The sequence below is a fragment of the Lissotriton vulgaris genome, chromosome 2_1, assembly GCF_964263255.1.
Source record: "Lissotriton vulgaris chromosome 2_1, aLisVul1.2, whole genome shotgun sequence".
NCBI lineage: Eukaryota > Metazoa > Chordata > Amphibia > Caudata > Salamandridae > Lissotriton > Lissotriton vulgaris.
Window position 1 is genome coordinate 328,005,027 of NC_141687.1, and position 20,605 is coordinate 328,025,631.

The 20,605-nt window shown below is 44.7% G+C and overlaps 1 protein-coding gene across 2 annotated transcripts in view; it reads right to left on the reverse strand.

Moving 5' to 3' along the window:
• TTC19 (tetratricopeptide repeat domain 19) overlaps positions 1–20,605 on the reverse strand; it is a 162,044-nt gene that overhangs the window by 65,612 nt on the left and 75,827 nt on the right. For both annotated transcript variants that reach the window (XM_086955065.1, XM_086955063.1), the window contains exons 4-5: positions 13,939–13,977; positions 8,584–8,640 (exon numbers count right to left, since the gene is read on the reverse strand). In XM_086955065.1, the coding sequence (XP_086811191.1) occupies positions 8,584–8,640; positions 13,939–13,977 (96 nt within the window). The remainder of the gene's footprint in view (positions 1–8,583; positions 8,641–13,938; positions 13,978–20,605) is intronic.

Below are 20,605 nucleotides of genomic sequence, written 5' to 3' on the forward strand. Positions count from 1 at the left end.
GCAGTCCGTCAAGGATGAGTTCTTCTAGATGTCTCTCGACTCCAGGATACAACTGCCTTCCTGCTCTGGAGCTGCCCCAGTTATAGGTCTGGCCTCCTTTGATGTCCGGACCCTCGCTTTTGGAGGTCGGGAGGTCCGGGATGAGGGAGTCCAGACACCCAGCTGGGGGGTGGAGCCAGTGCCCGGGGAGGCTGGGGGCGATCGGCACCTGGCGGGGGAGAGCCATCGACACTCCTCTCTCCCATTGACCTGCCAAGAGGTCTCTTCACCTCCTGGGTGGATGGTGGTGCCTCGATGTCGGGGCTGGCCAGGCCCAGGGTTGGGGTCGAGCTGAGGCCATGCGGCCTCGTGGTGAAGTGTCCAAGATGGCGGCTGGGCCCGGGCAATGGTGCCGACGGTGGCCCGGGTCCGCTGGTGCTGGGATGTTCGGGAGCAGGCGTCCCGTGGGGGACGGGTTGCGGGTTGCTTCTGTGGGTTGCCGGGGTAGTTCTTCTGGTGACACCGGGAGAGCCGGTGTCCGGGCCCTGTCATGCGGGGAGGGAGCGAGCCTTTCACGAGGCCTGTCCAACAGCTGTGTAATACTGTTGATAATGGGCTAAATGGCTTTATTGAATGGCATACTATGGCCACTCTTTGATAACTCATGACAATGTAGTGCACCTCTGGATTACCTTACCTTTTATTATGATGGTGGGAAGAATCTTAGCTACATGATCTTGTTGAGCTGCCATATATACATGAGGGTTCTTTCACTTGGCTGAACTTTATTGATAACCTTTACTAGTTTACTGATCTAACTATGCACACGGCTGTGTGCCCCAACCAGTACCATTTGGACATGGATGTAGACTAATTATTGTAATATAGTTTTGTCGTCCATACATTATTTGTCGCTACATTTATTTCTATGTATGTATGATCTGGTTTTTGTTTATAACCTTAAAAGTATATGGCATTTTATTTATTTAGTTTGATTTTTGTATAACATATCGGACTCATGCATATAATCTTATATGTGGATAGGCTTTGGACATCTTGTGTTCCATTCTAAGATGGCCGCCACGTTAGTGGACTGTGTGACGTCATTTATACACGGCGTCTTAATCACGCAGTGTTCATCGGGCTAGTGATTCCGAGATTTCTTACCGGGATCAACACGGATTGAGCCTTGCCGGTTGTCGTTTGCTGCTAAAGTAAGTACACGCCACGAGAATGGTATCTCCACCCGATATTATACATTGTAGACTCGGTTGGGTCACTAACGTAGATTCGTAATTTCCCGCAGGTCATAAGGTGGCTTTCTGATACGTAAGTTTTAAAAACATTGTCTCACGTTTGGGTGCACTGCTTAACGGGGGTGTTGTATCGTACGGCACTTTGTGCTAACACCACTCCTTTTTATTGTGATTTAGAGCGACCAGTCTGGCGTTTATTTACCGTGAGGAACACTCTAACCAGCACACAGTGCATATAGTACTACTTAGCACCATTGATTAACTATGACGCTATTGCTTTATATATCTCTTATTATATTATCCGTTGGTCCTAGTAAATGGACATGTGAGTAATGCTTTCTTTGGATCTATTGTACACTTAGATTTTTTTGTACATTTTTAGAATTAGGTCTTGGATAAATAGCACGCGGCTTTGACATGCTTTTGGGAATTTGATCTATGGTAGTTTCACTTGGTGATGGTTGTCTGGGTTTTGTTTTGTTTGTAATTAGTTTCCTGCATGCAGCTGGTCATGCTGTTATCACTTTATTGTCTTTTTGCGTTGGGCTGACTACATAATTCTCCTTGTACCCTAGGGTTTCATTTATGCCTGTGTTATTATGTTTATATTAGATATTCCTGTGCAACTATTCTGTCCTGAGGATGGTCCTACGGATCGCTGTGACCAACGAGGACCGAAACGTCGACGCATAACGCATTTTTTGCAAAACATCGTAAAATTCACCCAAATATAATTTGTGAATTTCATTATGTTTAATTCACTTGTATATAGTTCTATTGTTTACCCACATTATAGGCGAAAGGTGTTCTTTCACTACCACAGTACCTTTTATAATCATTTTGGTAGTATTTTTGTTGCCAGACTCTTATTGTTAAAGAAAGCTATCTATTCATTGAAAATTAAAATAATCTATTTTTGATACAATTGGATTGTTGCTTGTGAATCCCTATGGTCACTATAATTAAGTGTTCACGTATGTGACACATATAACATTAAAATGATACTTGAAATGATTCCTTCCTGGACCTTTTGCTTCTATTGTTGATGCCATCATGCCCATGAGTTTCATGACCTTCCTCACTGTCAGAGATTCTCCACTCAGGTAGAGGGTCGCTTCTTGATGTATAGCCTGTATCCTTTTTTGCATGCGGTACGCACTCGCACTCCTTGAGTTTAGTCTTGCTCCTATGAAGCTTTTATACTTTTCTGGTTTTGTTGAAGATTTATTGTGGTTTATTGAGAAATCCAGATCCTGTAGGGTTTGGATGGCTGTTTGAACATGATTGTGGTATGTTTGCTTTGAGTGTGCCCTTATGAGCCAGTCGTCCAGGTAAGGGACAGACGTGGAGTCCCCCCTTCTTAGGTGTGCCGCCACTGCGCCTAGGCATTTTGTGAAGAAATGTGGGGCTGATTTTATCCCGAAGTACTTTGATTTGGTAATGTGTTCCGTTCTGTAGGAACCGCAGGTACTTTCTGTCTCTTTTGTTCATAGGGTTATGCAAGTAGGCATCCTTGAGTTCTATTGTTGCCATGCAGTTTCCCTTCTGAATTTGAAGGATTATTTCTTGGAGAGTACACATTTTGAAGCGCTGTGTTAGTATGCCCCTGTTTATGAACCATAGGTCTAGGATTGGAATTAGGATTAGGTCATTGTTTGGTACTAGGAAGTACGGTGAGTAGTTTCCTTTGAAACATTCCTGTTTTGGTACTATTTCTATTGCGTGTTTTTGAAATAGTTCCTTGATATCTGAATTTAGCTGTGTTAGTTCTGATCTCAGAAATATTCTTGTTTTTGGTAGGTTTGCAGATAGTGTCTTTGTAAGCTCTATGCAATACCCATACTTTACCAAATTTAACATCCAATTGTCTGTTGTGATATTTTTCCACTGTTTGAGGTAAAAGGATATTCTTCCCCCACTGGTGTTTGTGTGGGTTCTTTTCTGTGAGTGAGTGGGTTAGAGCCATTTCCACTTCCTCTGGGGGTTTGGCCTCTGCCTCTCCCCCGAAAGGGCTGCTTCTGCTGTTGTTGCCAGCCTTGTAGCTTCCCTGTTGACTTGATTGTTGCCTAGTGCTTTGCCTTGCGGTTGCTGTGACATTTGCTGTCCCTGCCCAAATGCACCTCTTCCTGTGGTCTTTCTGTTGTTGAAACCACCTCTTTTAAAGGAACCTCTCTGCTGTACAGCCCCCATTGCCCTGCTAGGGTGAAGGGATTCATCCACTTCTTTCCCAAACATTGCGTCCCCAGTGAATGGTCTATTGATGATGGAGAATTGAACCTCCTGGTTGAATCCGGATATTCTAAGCCTGACATGTCTTCTGAGGGTGGTGCCTGTGCACATTTGCCTACTAGCAGTGTCTGCAGCATCAAAAGCTGACTTAAGGCATGTATTGGCCACTTTTTTTACCTTCCTGGACAATCGACCTTGCTTTTTTCTTGTCCTCCTCATGCAGTTTATTGAGGATCTCCTCTATTTTTTTACCCGTTGTTGGGGGCTGTATCTATTTAGAAGGGCGTTGGAATTTGCAATCCGACACTGTGTTGCAGCTTCATTTTCCATTCTTCTACCCACCATGTCCATTCTCTTACTCTCCCTTTTCTGGAGGAGGGCCGGTATTGGAGAATGCATTAGTTCTTCTTCTGGCTTTGGTGACAATAATTGAACCTGGCACTGTGTTTCCTTGAATATACATAGGGTCTTTTGAGGAGGCCTAATATTTCTTCTCAACCCTGGGTGTCACACCCTTGCTTCAAGCTGATTCTTTTAAGGCTTCTTTACCGTGAGCCAGTATGATGGTAAACATTGGGAGGTATTGAGTCCCCTTGATGGCAGGGGCTAGGGATTCCAGGAGAAAGCATGTGTCTCCTTTTTCTTTGTCGAGGCCAACTCCGAAATGGTCTACTGCCCTATTGACTAAGCCATTGTAGAAAACTATGTTGTCTGCTGGTGATGCTTTTGACGGATAACTGCATACCTTCTTCTCTGGGCTCTCAGTGTCGAGGTTGTTCCATGAATTCTCGAAATGTTCGGAGATTTCTTCTTCCTCCAGTAGCTCCCCATATTCCTTGGGCTCTTCGTTGCGAGGTTCTGGGGTTGGGGGTGAGTCGAAGATACCTTCTTCTTCTCCCTCGACCTCATATGCCTCTTCGGCGTCAACGTTCTCTGGTTCTGCAATTGTGGGTTTAGGGATTTGAAAATCCTTCAGAGAGGTGTCGAACTCCTCCTTCGTTTGGAGAAGCTTTGCCATTTCGTCCACGAGTCTTTTCCCTTTCTTTTTGACCTCGAGAGCTCTCTCAGCGTCAGAGGCCGGAGATGTTCTCTTCTTACTAGAGGCCACGTCTGGTTTCGACGGCGTAGTGCTTTTCTGTGTGGGTTCGTGTTCAACCCCTGTCTTTGGCGTTTTTCCCTCCTTGGTAACCTTTGGTTTGGTTCCTTGGGGTTCTTTTAATTGTGGCTCACCCTCCATCACCTTTTTGCTCGATGTCGGGGCTGCCTTGGGTTGCGCCTTATGTTCCCGGCCCTTCGTTCCGACGGATGTATATGATGTCTTACCTTATCCATTTGCTTAGTTTTTTCGCTCGCCTTCTTGCAGGCATGGGTTTTTTCAGAGTCCCCTTCTAGAACTGTCGAAGTCTGATCCCTCGTGCATCGATTCTGCTGGTACTCCACATTTTTCCTCATCACTGGAGAAGCACAGGTCTTTGAGGGATGTTTTCTTTGTGGTCTGTGAAATCGTGGCGTAGTGGGTCTCTGTTTGGTTTCGGCGGCTTCTGAGTGATTTTGACAGGAACTCCGCGCAGGCCTCACAATCCTTGTCCTTGAGTGATCCTTTGGCAGGCACAGGTTGAAGACGTCATGTGGGTCACGTTGAGAGTACTTGTAGTGGCAATTTGGACAAAACTTGAAGGGGATATTTTCCATGTCACCTACCTCGCCATTTGTGGACCAAAGAGGTCCTCTGTGGTGTCGTCGCCGGAGCTCTACTCTTGTCCCCGGTTATGGCATCGATGAAAGATGAGATTCACTGTAGCCTTTTTTAGGTTTTCTTTAAGTTTTTGGGGAAAAATCTTCAGAGCTTACAGTCTTGCTTCCAGACCCAACAGGGGAAAAAAGAATCTGAAGATGAAGACCACACACATCGACCTCCAGGATACCGTTTGACGTCACACAGGGGAGGTACCTGGCACCAAATGGTGGTCGACAATGACCAAAACAAGGGAAAAAAAATAAAAGACAATTGCAGATCCAATTACTAGATGGCGGAATAATGCACAGCATGTGAATCCAGAAAAGATTCATGCAGCAAAACCATCCCTTAATCGGTTACTTCCTGGGTGAATGTCCAGTTGCCTCGCTGGCAGCATTGGGCATGGGCCAGAACAGCTTGGTATGCACACATAACAACTCACATGCCAAAGCTCAAAATAAAGCCCAATTGTGCTTCTCACAGATATCAAATTAATATGTTTGTCATAAGTTTTCTACCTGCCTAGAGGCATTAAGGGATGAATATATCAAGTAAATGAAACAATAACAACTATTCCTTCATTAGCGTCAGACATGGGTATCCTACGCTACCTTCCTGAAACCAAATCGAGACCCGCAACTTATGGCATCTTATCGTCTCATCACCCTCCTCTCCACCGACTGTACAATCCTTGGGAAGGTATTAGCGGACAGATACACACAAATTATACGTCCCCCGATCCATCCGGATCAATGCAAGTTCGTCCCCGGTAGAAACACGTCCCAGAATATACGTTGTATTTTTCATGTTCAGGATAAGGTGAGTGACACATACCCCCGATCAGCCTGTCTCATCCTAGACCTTGAGAAGGCCTTCGATACCCTCACTTGGCAGTATTTATTCTCAGTCCTACAACGAACAAATGTCGGCCCCATCCTCTTAGCGTATACACGACTTCTATATACCAAACTCACCACACGTGTCCGAATAGGGAGACGCATCTCTATGGAATTTGCGGTACAAAAGGGCACAAGGCAAGGCTGTCCCCTCTCACCTCTCCTTTTCGCCCTCGCGGTCGAACCACTAGCCATACGACTACGACAAGAGGGCACACACTGGGGCATCCCTATTGCGGACACCGTACATAGCGTCTCCATGTACGCCGACTATCTTTTAATATACGTACAGGACATTACAGACGACCTGACACCCATTTGGGCGACACTCACAGACTTTGCGGAAGCCTTCGGGCTAAAGGTAAACTGGGACAAATCCGCGGTATACCCCTTCCATCCGAATCTGCCCCCTCGAGACATATGGATAGGCACTCAGAGGGTGTCCTGGAGTGCGGAGGCTTCCCGATACCTTGGGATCCGCCTATACCACTCCCCAGCCGACATCTTTGAGGGCAACCACTGTAAGGCACTCGCTGGCATCAGATCGGCAATCAGTTTCTGGAGAAGACTCCCGTTGGCCCCGATTAGCCGAGTGGGTTTGGCTAAAATGATAATGGTCCCCAGGTTGTTATACCACTTCACAAACTTACCAGTGATCCCACCCAGAACCTTCTTCCGTGACCTAAACTCCCTCCTTAGTACATTGATCTGGAGGTCTGGCAGGCATAGAATAGCACTGAAGACACTGCAGTTACCTACAACCCAGGGAGGACTAGGAGCCCCCTTGTTTGAATCCTATTTTCTAGCAGCACAACTGCAATGGCTATCTTATTGGACGGCAGGCAGACACACCAACGAGACGTACACCACGACTGGTCCTATCTCTGTCCCAGAACTCACATGCCTTCTCCTACCTGGTACTAAGCCACGGCGAACGTACCCCCTACAACTCGCAGTGGCCCGCAAATGTATGCTACAAGTGTATCGCATATCGCCAGGTACATCCTCATACTCCCCAATGCTCCCACTGTCGGCTGGATGTGAAACCTACTATACTGCTAACATGCTAACAGCATGGACGGAATGTGGGATTACCGATATGGAGTCCTTATTCGAGGACGGACAGCTCAAATCATTCCAACGTCTTATGAACGGGTACGGTCTCCCCCCAGGCCAGTTCCTACTGTATCGCCAACCCCTCAAGAGCTTCCGCCCACATCACAATCTCCTAGCTGGGGAGCCGAACACACATCCAGTCATACATACCATCTTGCACATGGGAGTAGGGCGACACTTAGTCACGTGGCTTTATAAAGCACTCCGAGAACTCGCAAACACACCCTTAACGACTTTACGCACCACCTGGGTGGATGAAATTGGGCGTCCACTGCATGAGAAGGAATGGGTCAGAGCCCTTGAATACCCGAAAAAGGTGTCCAGAAATGCACGCTTTAAAAACATACAATTTTATTTACTACACAGACCGTATCTAACACCAGCGCGCTTGCAAAAATTCTACCCTGACACGCAGTTCCTCTACTCCAGATGCCACTCCCCGTAAGCAGACTTTCAGCATATGTTCTGGAGCTGCCCTACAATTCGGCCCTTCTGGCAAAATATTCATGACACCCTGAGAGAGCTCACGGGGCTCACACTCTTAAACACTTGGGAGGCTAGTGCGCTAGGCATATTCAGAACGCAGAAACATTTTATAGTGCACATACGCTTCCTCTCGCTGGCTGTTTTATTAGCTAAAAGGAGCGTAGCCATGCATTGGCGATACTCCACGGGCCCCCCTCTTGCGGCATAGGTGGGAGCTGTACACAAATGGGCGGCCGCAGAGGAGGAGGCATTGCGCGAGGAAGAGGTCAAGGGGATAGGTAAACACCCCATCTCCATGGAGTGGGCCCTACAGTTGCACCGCTTCAAGCAATCATCACACAGCGAAGAGCCGGATGCCGGCACGACCAGGCCAACAGACCCTCAACCACTGACGAAAGTCACAACTGCAAACATTAGACTCTCACCGTTGGCGCATTCGTAATGCTGCCAGTTGCATTCCATATATTATCACACTAGGCGATCTGGCTCTGATATCGGTTCAACAGTAACCATTCCCACGTAGCAACAGTACACCGCTGCGCTGATTTGTGAGACTCACAACACCCAGACCCGCATCTGATACCTATACCTAGTAATTCCATGCACCTATTCCCAGTTTTTAAACCCCTGTTATACACACTGCTTCAAAAACCACTGTTGACACAAGGTCTACCAATCAGCTTCACATATCACTAACGGTATAATTGGCTATATCAGATGAAGTATATCACTTGCATGTATATCTTGTATTACGAATTGTCATAGTAAAATTACAAAATGCCAATAAAAATATGTTTAAAAAAAAGACATGGGTATCCTAAATGATGTAGTGATACAGACAGCATGAAGAGATCAGCTGCATCAATGTTGGTTAAAAACGTACCTGCGTTGTGTCAGCAGCCAGCATTAAACTCATTACTACCTTAAACAACTTTTCTGCCTACGAAAAAGTAAAAGAAAAACGGTGTTAAAATAAATTTATGTTTCAGACCCCACTCAATAGAAATCATTTCAATATGGTACAGTTTTATCACCATCTTTTAGGGGCAGTGTTTTGATCGAGTGCTTCCACTTTAATTTTGAGCTTTGCTACATAATAGTTGTGACTCTTTGTTGAATATCAAAGCACTAATAAGTGAGAGGTTGCTTTATCTCGATTTACTGAGGTAATGGCAAGTGAGCTCATAGCTTCTTACGTAATATTATCCACCTAACCAAATTATGTTTGCCAAAATAATAAGGATATCTACGCTCCCTCACATTTACCCAATAAGGATACTGAGAAAATTACACAATATACACCACGTGAACTGGCATAAATACCAGGTACTCCAATTAGCAGATACTCATTTTAAAGCTCTTGGAAGGAAGAACAGTTGAGTCAGACCTCCTGGGATTTCCTATGAGGCTATGAGTAACAAAAATCTCTTCAGCAGGCACTCAAGATACTGAGGTATCTCGCCACATACTTCCAACAACTCCTACATATACTTTCTTGCCATCTAATCTTGCTTCTCTATTTTCACCTAGACCTTCTAAATGATGCTACCACATGAAAGTTAGACCATGCAACTGGCTGATGAGCATCAAGCTTGTAGAAGGAAGCCCTTACTCTATCCATGTTGCCCTCTCAGTAGAGTCAGCAGTAAAACAATACGTGCCTACAAGGTATCACTAGGTTGCACCCTTAAAACCAATTATCACTGCATTGGTATTCCTTACAAAACAAAACTCAGCGTCCACAATGTTTTGGGGGTTTCCTCCCTGTGCATTTTGGACAATATGCTTTTTTTCTCTCTGGTGCCACCATAACTTGCATGACAGTCATGGGCAAGTACACACAGCGTTGAAGACACAATCTCATCAGGACAGGTCTTCTGAAACGGATTAGTTGGAGGTTCTGTGGCAGCTAATTTGCCATATAGGGGTAGGCGAAACAAAGCAGTTATTCTGACTGGGGCAAGTGATCGGAACGATGGGTAAAACTAAACATTCTCCAATTATCACAAAATTCCTAGCTATAGCCCATCACTAGGATAGAATAGGATAGCATTTGAAGAGCGCATTAAACCAAAAAGTGGCAAGGTGCAAGGTGAAAAGAAGATAGACTAGCAGCAGACAGCTAAGAGGCAAAGAGCCAGGTCTTAAAATGTGTCCTGAAGGCTGGAAGCGAATCAACCGTGGTAATAGAAGGGGGCAGAGAGTTCCAAAAGTTTAGCGGCCGCCACAGAGAATGCGCTACAAAAGGGGGTGGTAATGGACGGAGCATCTGAACCAATCTAACACTCACACCCAGTCAAAAGATCTGGTTTTAATCCATCACCGTTCTTTAGCCCACTCTGCCACCCCAGTTCAGACATGGCTATATGCAAATCAGTCTGACCCTGTGCCTCATGGGAACAGTCCAGCCCGAACTGCCAAGCCATGCCTTCCCTGGACCGGAAACAAGCTTCCGAGGACCGGTTTCTGGCATTCCAGCCGTCTTCAGCCCGGCTTGCTTGAATCCAGTGACAAAGTGAGCAAGAGACTCACGTCTGAGCATACCCTGCCACACTTATGGCGACCAAAAGCGGTACAAAAGGGGTGGTAATGGACAGAGCATCTGAACCAATCAAACACTCACACCCAGTCAAAAGATCTGGGTTTAATCCATTACTGTTCTTTAGCCCACTCTGCCACACCAGTTCAGACATGGCTATATGGAAATCAGTCTGACCCTGTGCCTCATGGGAACAGTCCAGCCCGAACTGCCAAGCCATGCCTTCCCTGGACCGGAAACAAGCTTCCGAGGACCGGCTTCTCCAGTCAATCACCACCCCCTTTTGTACCGCTTTTGGCCGCCATAAGTGTGGCAGGGTATGCTCAGACGTGAGTCTCTTGCTCACTTTGCCACAGGATTCAAGCAAGCCGGGCTGAAGACGGCCGGAATGCCAGAAACCGGTCCTCGGAAGCTTGTTTCCGGTCCACGGAAGGCATGGCTTGGCAGTTCGGGCTGGACTGTTCCCATGAGGCACAGGGTCAGACTGATTTGCATATAGCCATGTCTGAACTGGGGTGGCAGAGTGGGCTAAAGAACGGTGATGGATTAAACCCAGATCTTTTGACTGGGTGTGAGTGTTTGATTGATTCAGATGCTCCGTCCATCACCACCCCCTTTTGTACCGCTTTTGGCCGCCATAAGTGTGGCAGGGTATGCTCAGACGTGAGTCCCTTGCTCACTTTGCCACTGCATTCAAGCAAGCAGGGCTGAAGACGGCTGGAATGCCAGAAACCGGTCCTCGGAAGCTTGTTTCCGGTCCAGGGAAGACATGGCTTGGCAGTTCGGGCTGGACTGTTCCCATGAGGCACAGGGTCAGACTGATTTGCATATAGCCATGTCTGAACTGGGGTGGCAGAGTGGGCTAAAGAACGGTGATGGATTAAACCCAGATCTTTTGACTGGGTGTGAGTGTTTGATTGATTCAGATGCTCCGTCCATCACCACCCCCTTTTGTACCGCTTTTGGCCGCCATAAGTGTGGCAGGGTATGCTCAGACGTGAGTCCCTTGCTCACTTTGCCACTGGATTCAAGCAAGCCAGGCTGAAGACGGCTGGAATGCCAGAAACCGGTCCTCGGAAGCTTGTTTCCAGTCCGGGGAAGACATGGCTTGGCAGTTCGGGCTGGACTGTTCCCATGAGTCACAGGGTCAGACTGATTTGCATATAGCCATGTCTGAACTGGGGTGGCAGAGTGGGCTAAAGAACGGTGATGGATTAAACCCAGATCTTTTGACTGGGTGTGAGTGTTTGATTGATTCAGATGCTCCGTCCATCACCACCCCCTTTTGTACCGCTTTTGGCCGCCATAAGTGTGGCAGGGTATGCTCAGACGTGAGTCCCTTGCTCACTTTGCCACTGGATTCAAGCAAGCCAGGCTGAAGACGGCTGGAATGCCAGAAACCGGTCCTCGGAAGCTTGTTTCCAGTCCGGGGAAGACATGGCTTGGCAGTTCGGGCTGGACTGTTCCCATGAGTCACAGGGTCAGACTGATTTGCATATAGCCATGTCTGAACTGGGGTGGCAGAGTGGGCTAAAGAACGGTGATGGATTAAACCCAGATCCTTTGACTGGGTGTGAGTGTTTGATTCAGATGCTCCGTCCATCACCACCCCCTTTTGTACCGCCACAGAGAATGAGCGGCCACCCCATTTGGAACTGCGAAATCTGGGAGAGACAAGTTTCTTTAGAGTGGAGGATTTCAAGGCTCTCCCTGGAGTGTACCACTGAAACATGGTTTTAAGGTGTGGTGAGCCTTTGCTATGTACACCAAGTTCAGTTCAGAGCCTTGAAGGAGATGCGCTTCCTGATGGGAAGCCAGTGCAAGGCACAGATACATTCACTGGCGGACTGGTGTTTCGGGATGTTAAGGACCACCCTTGCCGCCGCGTTTTGCATCACCTGGAGCTTGTTCAAGGAACCTGTGCTGTTATTAAGGTACAGAGCATTGCAGTGGTCTAACCGGGAGGTGACTAGTGCAATGATGGTGGGCTGATATAGCTACGAAAGGATATTCGGAAAAACTTTCTTCCTAATTTTAAGGATCTAAACGCAGGCACTGACTGTTCGGTTCACCTGGGCGTCAAAAGACAGGCCCTTGGCAAAGAGGACCCCCAGATTTTTTGCCGTTTTGACCGGAACAGGAAGGGGACCGCAGTTTGCGGCCACCAGGCAGCAGACCAAATGGGGATCTGAGGGTCAAAGACCAGAACCTCGATTTTGTCCGTATTGATTTTAAGTGAGTTGTCCTTCATCCAGCATATAAAGGACCTGCAGATGTTACAATCTGTAAAATATGCTGGCAAGAGTAAATCTGGTATCAGCATTGCTGGCAGCAACATTTCGACATACTTTATGTGGGAACACCAGGAGCAAACCTATTTTTTGCGGTTTACTACCGGACAATACTCAAGGAATTTGTTTAGAAATTAACGTTTGGTGTGTGGTGTTACTGGCATGTCTTCCTTTAATGATTAGAAATGGCGGTAATGATAAAGAGGAGAAATCACAAGCTGTCAGCCTGGTACCTTATTCCTCAGAAGCCCGCAAACTCAGCAGTATCTCAAGGTTCATTTCTCGGTCCCACCCTTTTCAATACTTACAGGATCCCTCTGGTCAATGTCATCCACGCACACATCAACAGCCTCTCACACACCTATGACATGCAACTCTCAGACGAGACCCCCAACACAAGGAACAAGTTCACTAGCATGCATGACCGAATTCGCTAACTGGATGAAAGGAAACTGCCTCAAGCTCAACATAGACAACACAGAAGTAGTGAACTTTGGCAAGAACAGCTCCATTGGTGGCAAGAAGAACTCAGTCCCACACCCACCACTCACACCAGGAACCTCAGAATAATCAACAGAAAACTGGACATGCTGCTATTGTATTCAGTTATCACATCCTGAATGCTAAGAAAAATCTTCAAATGGCTCCTAGGCAACACAAGAAAAAGTCACTCATGCCCTAGTCACTAACAAGTTGGAATATGGGAACACCATCTATGCCAGTATCTCCAAGCAGCTCACCAGACTACAAACCATCCAGAACATGAAGCCAGACTCTAACTCAACTTCCCAAGCAGAGCTCACCTCACAGAGCTCCACTAGCTCCCAATATACAAACACACCCAGTTCAAACTCCTCACTCACACGTTCAAGACACTACACAACTTAGATCCCACCTACCTGAACAATTGCATCTCCTTTTACCAACCACAAGACAACTCCACTTCACAGGACTCCTACTCACACATGATACATACATAAAACAAGACACTGGGAATGTGCCTTTTCTTGCATCGCTCTTGAAGCATGGAATGACTTCCCAATTCACATCAGAGTCTCATCCTCTCTTCTTGAATTCTGTAACAAGCTGAAGACCTGGCTTTTCAATACCCACCCTGCCCTATGCATGACTAGGTACACACACTGAGGATGCCCTCATGGATAATAGTGCACTATACAAGTTTATATAACAAAATAGGTCCTGAGTCTCCATTATCAAACATTTTCTTCTGTTCATCACCCCAAAAGTCAATGTCTAACCGGAGGGGCATACTCGATCTGCAGATTGTGAACTGCTGTTGCTTGAGAGTGTATGAAGAGAACATGCCAGAAGATGCCCAACAGAGTGCAGAACTGCACCTCAAAAGGCCGAGCTAGACTTGAATGTGCACGGCGGTCACCATACTCACACTGTCATAATGACCTCTCATAAGTGCCAAATTAGCCATCTGGAAAAAAAGAGCAAAATAACTGAATTATTATTTTGCATTTTAGGTAGTTAAAAATAACAGGTTAGGATTGAATCTCGGTAGTACAATACAAATAAATCAGGCCCGAAGTCTTAAAAACCGACTCTCAATTTTGTAGAGTGAGTGAAGGCCATAGAAGCTCTTTCGAAGTTCCCTCCTTCACAACAACACTATTATGAGGCAGCAGGGTGTTTACATGCATTATCATGGTTAGACATTTAATGACAGGGTTTATCAAGTGACATACAAATGGTAACTACTGAAGATGGGCCAGTAATTTGTTTCGCTGAATAATTTAATTAAATCCATTGCATAATAGATAAAATAATTTAAAAAATCATACTGAACCACAAGAATGAGTATGTTACCTGAAAAAACTCCAACTGCTTCCATGTTCAGTTAAAAAGGTTTTTACATAGAATGTTGCGGCAGGCCCTTGTGCCAAAGTACAAGAAAGTAGGACGATTTTAGGTAATGTACAAGACGGCAAGTGTTTCTCGGGGGCCGACCCATGCAGACAGTATCGCCAGAGTTCTATCCTATTAGTTCTTCGGTTCAGTGGCCCTCACCTTTTAGCAGCATGTGTTTAGCCCAAGGACCAATTGTTTAATAAAGTGCATATGCTCTGTGCAATTAAGTAGCCTAAAGCTTAAAATTCATATTATTGGCGTCCCTTTAGCCAGTAAATCAAATACCAAAGATAGTCCACCTTCTGGTTCTTCTTCCGTTTCCCTTTGGCAGGATGGGTCAGTATCTTTTAAAAATTTCATCCAAGTTAGTCTGTATTCGTATTTCTTTGTATATCTCGGTCTGTCCTGACCATCTTCTAGTTTAAGATCAGTTCAAACTGCAAACATGAATTATTTCTTCCACCACCATTCACTCACTTATATCCTTGTGACATAATTTGAACAATTTACATCTATCCTGTTTCCAGTGACCTGCTATGCATCATTAAGCCAAGATTAGCCTCAATGCTGTAAAATGAAATTGCATGCGATTCTTCTTTGGACAGGGGTTTAAGCCCAACACACAATGTTTAATCTCAAGATTAGTCATGTTACCCAAAGCTCTTTGTTATACAACCACAGTTTTCCAGAATATTTGTATGGTCCTACGCATTCAAGCCATATGAAGTAGATCAGCACCATTTGATCAACATCTCTTACATTTTACACAGCTAATGGGGCATATTTTGTGCCGGTTTAAGATATATCCTATTAAGATATTTAAAGTTTGAGACAGAAATGTGGGTAACTCAAAGCTTTCAGGACATGTGCCATTATCCTGTTTTGTTTGCGATCTGTAAGCACTGCAGTACAGTTTCTGCCCCACTCAGTCTTGACCTGCAGTTCCTGTTGGTTGTATGTTCGCAACACGCATGCATTTACCGCGTATGCATTTACAACCGGGTCCGAACCACAAATGCATCTTTACAACACATTCCTTTAGCAAGCATCATTACAACAATCTCCTTAGGGAAAGCGCTGGACTTTGGAACAGTACAATTTAGTATTATAACTAGTCTGCGCAACAGTAGGGAAAGTGTTAGACTTAAAGCCCAACATCCGTCAAACAACGCTTTCCCTAAGGCAAGTCATTGTAACGACTTGTGTGGTTAAGGAATGCATTGTTAAGGCACATTTGTGGTTCGACTGCGTTGTAAAGGCACTGCGTGGTTTGAGACGCATTGTAAAGGCCATTTCCCTGTTGCAAGGTGCCATGTAGCAGAAAACGGGCAGCCCTCCTGGATTTGTTACCAACTAAAATATTGTGATTGATTCCAGTGGCTTACCAGGGAACTGTTCCCTGTAATGTGTCTTACACTAAAAAAAAGAACCTATAGCTGTAGTTTCCTCATATAAGCCTTCCTTTGTATTGTACCCATATCCGACCATCCTTATGCTTTAGGCATGAAATAAGCCTTTTAAGCTCTCAGAGTCCCCAAAGCTGAACTATGTCTTTAGGACACATCTAAACATGCAATCTCATAATCATGCCATAAGAGAAAAGTAAAAGACCTCCACCTATCATGGGAGAAACAGAAACCGGAATTCTAGGTTTCAAAGGCAACCCTTTGATAGTATATGCTCCCTTCTGTGGTCTCCGAGAGACATTCCGAAAGATGCTGTAACAGATGTCAGGTAAGAGCATTCTCTATCTAGTGCTCCTAATCCACCATGTTGTGCAACAATTTAAAAGTTCTTATTCTAGAGCTGGTTACTGCCTATAAAAGAGATGTGGGTATACTATCCAGCTCTCCGAGACTCTCTTGGGGATCATGCACAATTCCCCGGAAAGGCAGATATCGGGGCAACACCACCCTCTTTTATAACACTATTCTGTTGACCATGGAAAGGGGTAATTCGGACCAGAAGGACTGATTCTTGTGCTACGGCTAGAACATAATCCTCATTTAGTTTGATGTAATTTTCTCAGTTATGTGTCATTCCTATTCCCAAGTATCAGGGATGCTGACCTCTTCATCTCAGACTAACTCCCCCAAATAAAAAAGTCTAGGCTTGGATCAGTTTGTACAAAGATCACGCAGTCTGCCGTAGTCAATTAGGATTTCTAAGCGAGACAATAGTGTACCTTAAGAAAAGTGTCATCAGCATACTGTGAAATAACATGTTGTGTGGCGGTTATCTTAATCTCTGCATTATTTCAATCTCACTTCGATTTTATAGGCCAGAGTTTCCATCACAAGAGTGGACAGGATGAGTGACAACGGCATTCTTGTCGGGAGCCTTCCTCCAGGGTGAAGCTATTGGATATGATCGTGCTAATTTTGACCCATGCTAGGAATGATGAATGGAGAAACATTTTCTATTAGAGAAGAGGGCATGGAACACATTTCGCGCCTACTGTGTTAAATGTCCTCTCGATATCTAGGGAAGCCACTACGTAGTCTCCATTAGTCATGTCTCGGAAATACTGCACATACATCAGTCTTCGCAGATCATGCATGATCTGATCTGCAGGATAAACCCTGATTGACCTGGATATCCTAACTCTGTTATCACACCCAAGTATCTGGCTTGCTATTGAAGACTTTAGTATCGACTGGGATCACTATTAGTTGCCTGTATGATTTAAAATCCACCGGAGCCCTCATTGGTTTGGAGACCATAGCAATTAAAGCCTTTCTTAAACTGAGGGACTATGTACCCGCCCCAAATCCCCCAAAGAGCTCCTTACAATCCCCTTGCTAGCCTGTCCATTAGCACTCCAGAAAATGCCTGGTAAAACTCTGTAATCCATCTATCCGGGTCGGACCATCTCATGTTACAATAGTCACAGCATGGATTTAAACTCTTCCTTTGACAACAGGATCCATCAGACCCCTGTGTTCCTCTGACAACTGTGGTAGTTTCATGCCTAGAAGGCACACATGGATAAGGTGCAGGTCTGTGGCTTCAGCCTTTAAGTAAAATATTCCCATATGTTGACAGAAAAGTATATGAATTTTCATTTCTGTCAATTCTAGTTCACCATTATGATGAAGTATTTGCAGGGTAGGTTGCCTCTTTGTCACCCTCTAAAAGCGCATATTTAACACCGTTCCCGATCGAACGTATAATTTCTGTCTGCATGTTGTATATGAAAATTTACAAGATCTCAATTAAATCATTATAAATTAGTTTACTGTCCAGTAACATCTCTCCGAGCTCCAGTTTACGCACATCTTCTTTTCAAAGAAGTCACTGTGTCTTCTGCATTTATTTTTTTATGTTGGCACCTAGTGGCTGACTTGCCCCACATAACTTCCCAATTCATGCCCCTGTCACCACCAACAACGTTACTGCTCCCAATTCTGTTGCTTTAGTAGAAGCTACAACCCAGTTATTTTAGAACTGGCCTTTTAGTATTTTACCTATGTCATTGCAAATGGCTGCATCTTGTAAGGATTCCATCCATGTTCAAGTTCAAAACATTCAAGTCTAACGTTTTGTCCTGTATATAACAGGCAATGGAGTGACTGGTCCAACAGTATTCCAACACGTTTATAAGAATCTGAACATCTATCTGCAATAATGGCAATTATAAACATTTAATCATTCCTGCTATGTAAATCGTGAGGGTTGTCAAGAAAAGTGGAAATAATTCATCATAGGGATGTGGTTCCTGCCACATATCCAAGAGGTCACATCTGTTAGTCATCTCTTTCAGTTGGGCAGCAAACCTATTATTGGAGGTGATAGGTCTGTCTCTCCAGACAGTACACAGTTAAAGTCACTCGATCAAAGCATCCAAGTGTCCGGCACAGAGTTAAAATGTATATTGGTATTTAGAAAAAAAATACAACAGGAAAGTTAGGTCACAGATATTAGAAAGGAACAGCTCTTTACTATTTAATGTCCCCTAAACCATATTTACCTTCTGGATCTTGGAGCACTGGGACTTTCTCTAGGGGACTCCATGCAGCTATACACACAAAAAGCCCCTCTAGCCAATGAGGAGTAATACAGCTCCGCTCACCATTTAACACCAATTTATTATATTGCAGCCTATTCAAATGAGTCTATTGGAGAAAAGCTGTATCCACTTCTTGTGTTGTGTTTTCAAGCAAATAGGCGCACTGTCACTTTTCCTAATTATAATGCTTTGTACACTCTCTGTTATGACACTCACCCTTCCAGCCATTAAGGAAGAGAAACCATACATGTTAGCCAATTATTTTGAAACACTGTCTTTGTCACCGCAACTTCAAACAAACTTTAGGGATCTCCCAAACATCGACCAAGTAACAACCCAGAACATCGAAACAGCTCCTTCCTAACCATGAAGTAGTGCACTTCAAACCTGTGTTGAATATGAGAGCATTTTAATTCACAGGGTTCCACAAATACAAACATTCTCTCAACTCTACGGATTAATTTCTCAAAACTACCATGATGACCAAACCCGTAAAACATCAACAGAGCATATACTTCTGGCACATCTTGGGGCCCACGTCATTGTGTGAAGCTCCATATTCATCACTGTTATACCCTCAGGACAATTATGGGTTGATGGCGAAGGGGTGCATTCAAATTATCTCACTGCCAGCCACATCAAAGCAGTACATCTGAACTTACGTCCTATGGTGTTCAATGTTCGAATTGTAATATTCAGTCACTAGTAACCTAGTGGTAGTCCAGGCCAGGTGAGAACCTAGAGTTCACAGAATTCCCCTCTCCCCAAGTTGGGCTTAAATCGAGTTTATTGTGCCCGTTGGCTACAGCTCTGGGGGCATCAGGGATTCCCGTATCTGTCTATCCAGTCCTTTGCTTCCTCTGGGGCTGTGATGACATTTACTCAACCTTCTCTACACTGGGCAAGAAAAAACAGCAGCCGATTTAACCCCAATGCATGGCTGTACCTCTCGAAGGCTTCAAAAGAGTAGAATTGTGATTGGGCAAGCAGTGTGAAATTCTTTGGTAATCAAACTGCGAGTTTTTTTCCTTAGCAGGACCCGGAGGAGAGGATTAGGCTTTTCCTTCTTCACTTTTTATTAACAGCAGCCTTTGAAAAGCAACATTTCATAACCAACAAACTACATTTCCAATGAGACATTGGGAAAAAAAACTGAAGAAACAGTCCATCCAATCAGAGTGTTGTCATGCATATAACTGTCCCTGCAGACTCTCTAATCTCCCACTTTCTTCCTCCAGAAACAGCATTTCCATGTGAGAGTCAATTTTATGTGGAATAGCTGTTCTACAGTCAACTGTTGCCTTAAATATATCTGCTTGTGTATGGGCATCTCCATCATTGTGTCCGCTCTAGTATGTTTCGAAGTCTCAAGGTTAATCTTGTGAGTTCAATTAGGTTTCTTTTGGCTTGAGTAGACCCCCCAGATTTATCTTTCATTATAATGTATAGCCAAATATTGTAGCATACTATGGGTTTCACTATTTAGCTCACTAGGGTATCCAAAGGCAAATGTCTTGTAGTTGGTTCATGGGATCCACCTCTCGTAGAAGGTGCCTAGCATGCATCGTCAGGAGGGATACTCCTAGTACTTTAGGTCCCCAGAAACCAATCTGCAGTTATCAACTCAGTATATGGGCTCTGATTTTAGGATGGGGTTGTCATCTGATCAGTTATCTTCCTGTGTCAAAACATGTATTAGCAAATGCCTGCCACAAACCAAGGCAACCAAACCACCTTCTGCAGTCAGTATTAATCTCACAGAAAAGAGTAGGATCTGATACCATTTCTCAGAATGAGAATAGTGTACGCAACTTCCACGGGCCTCTCAGCAGTTTAATCAAAATGCAAAGTGAAACACCTTTGGCTAAAATGATTCCTGACCGCAAATTACTGCCCTTTCTATTTCATCAGTGTAACGGTCAAATTAAAAGGTCTCTAATAGTGTCTCTTACTCATTATGAACCCGTACACCTACATTTATATGGCTGGCCACACCACGCTGTTTTTGTTTAGAAGTTGGCTCCATCACTCAGCCTCTGTCACTTAATATCAAGCAGATGGCATATTTTTTTCAACAGGTTAAAGAGGAATGAGGGGGTTTACTACCTCAGAACAGATCTCACCAAAAGGGGGCCCATATATTTTAATAAGCATTAGTATGGGTTTATTAAGCTAATGCATTTGAACA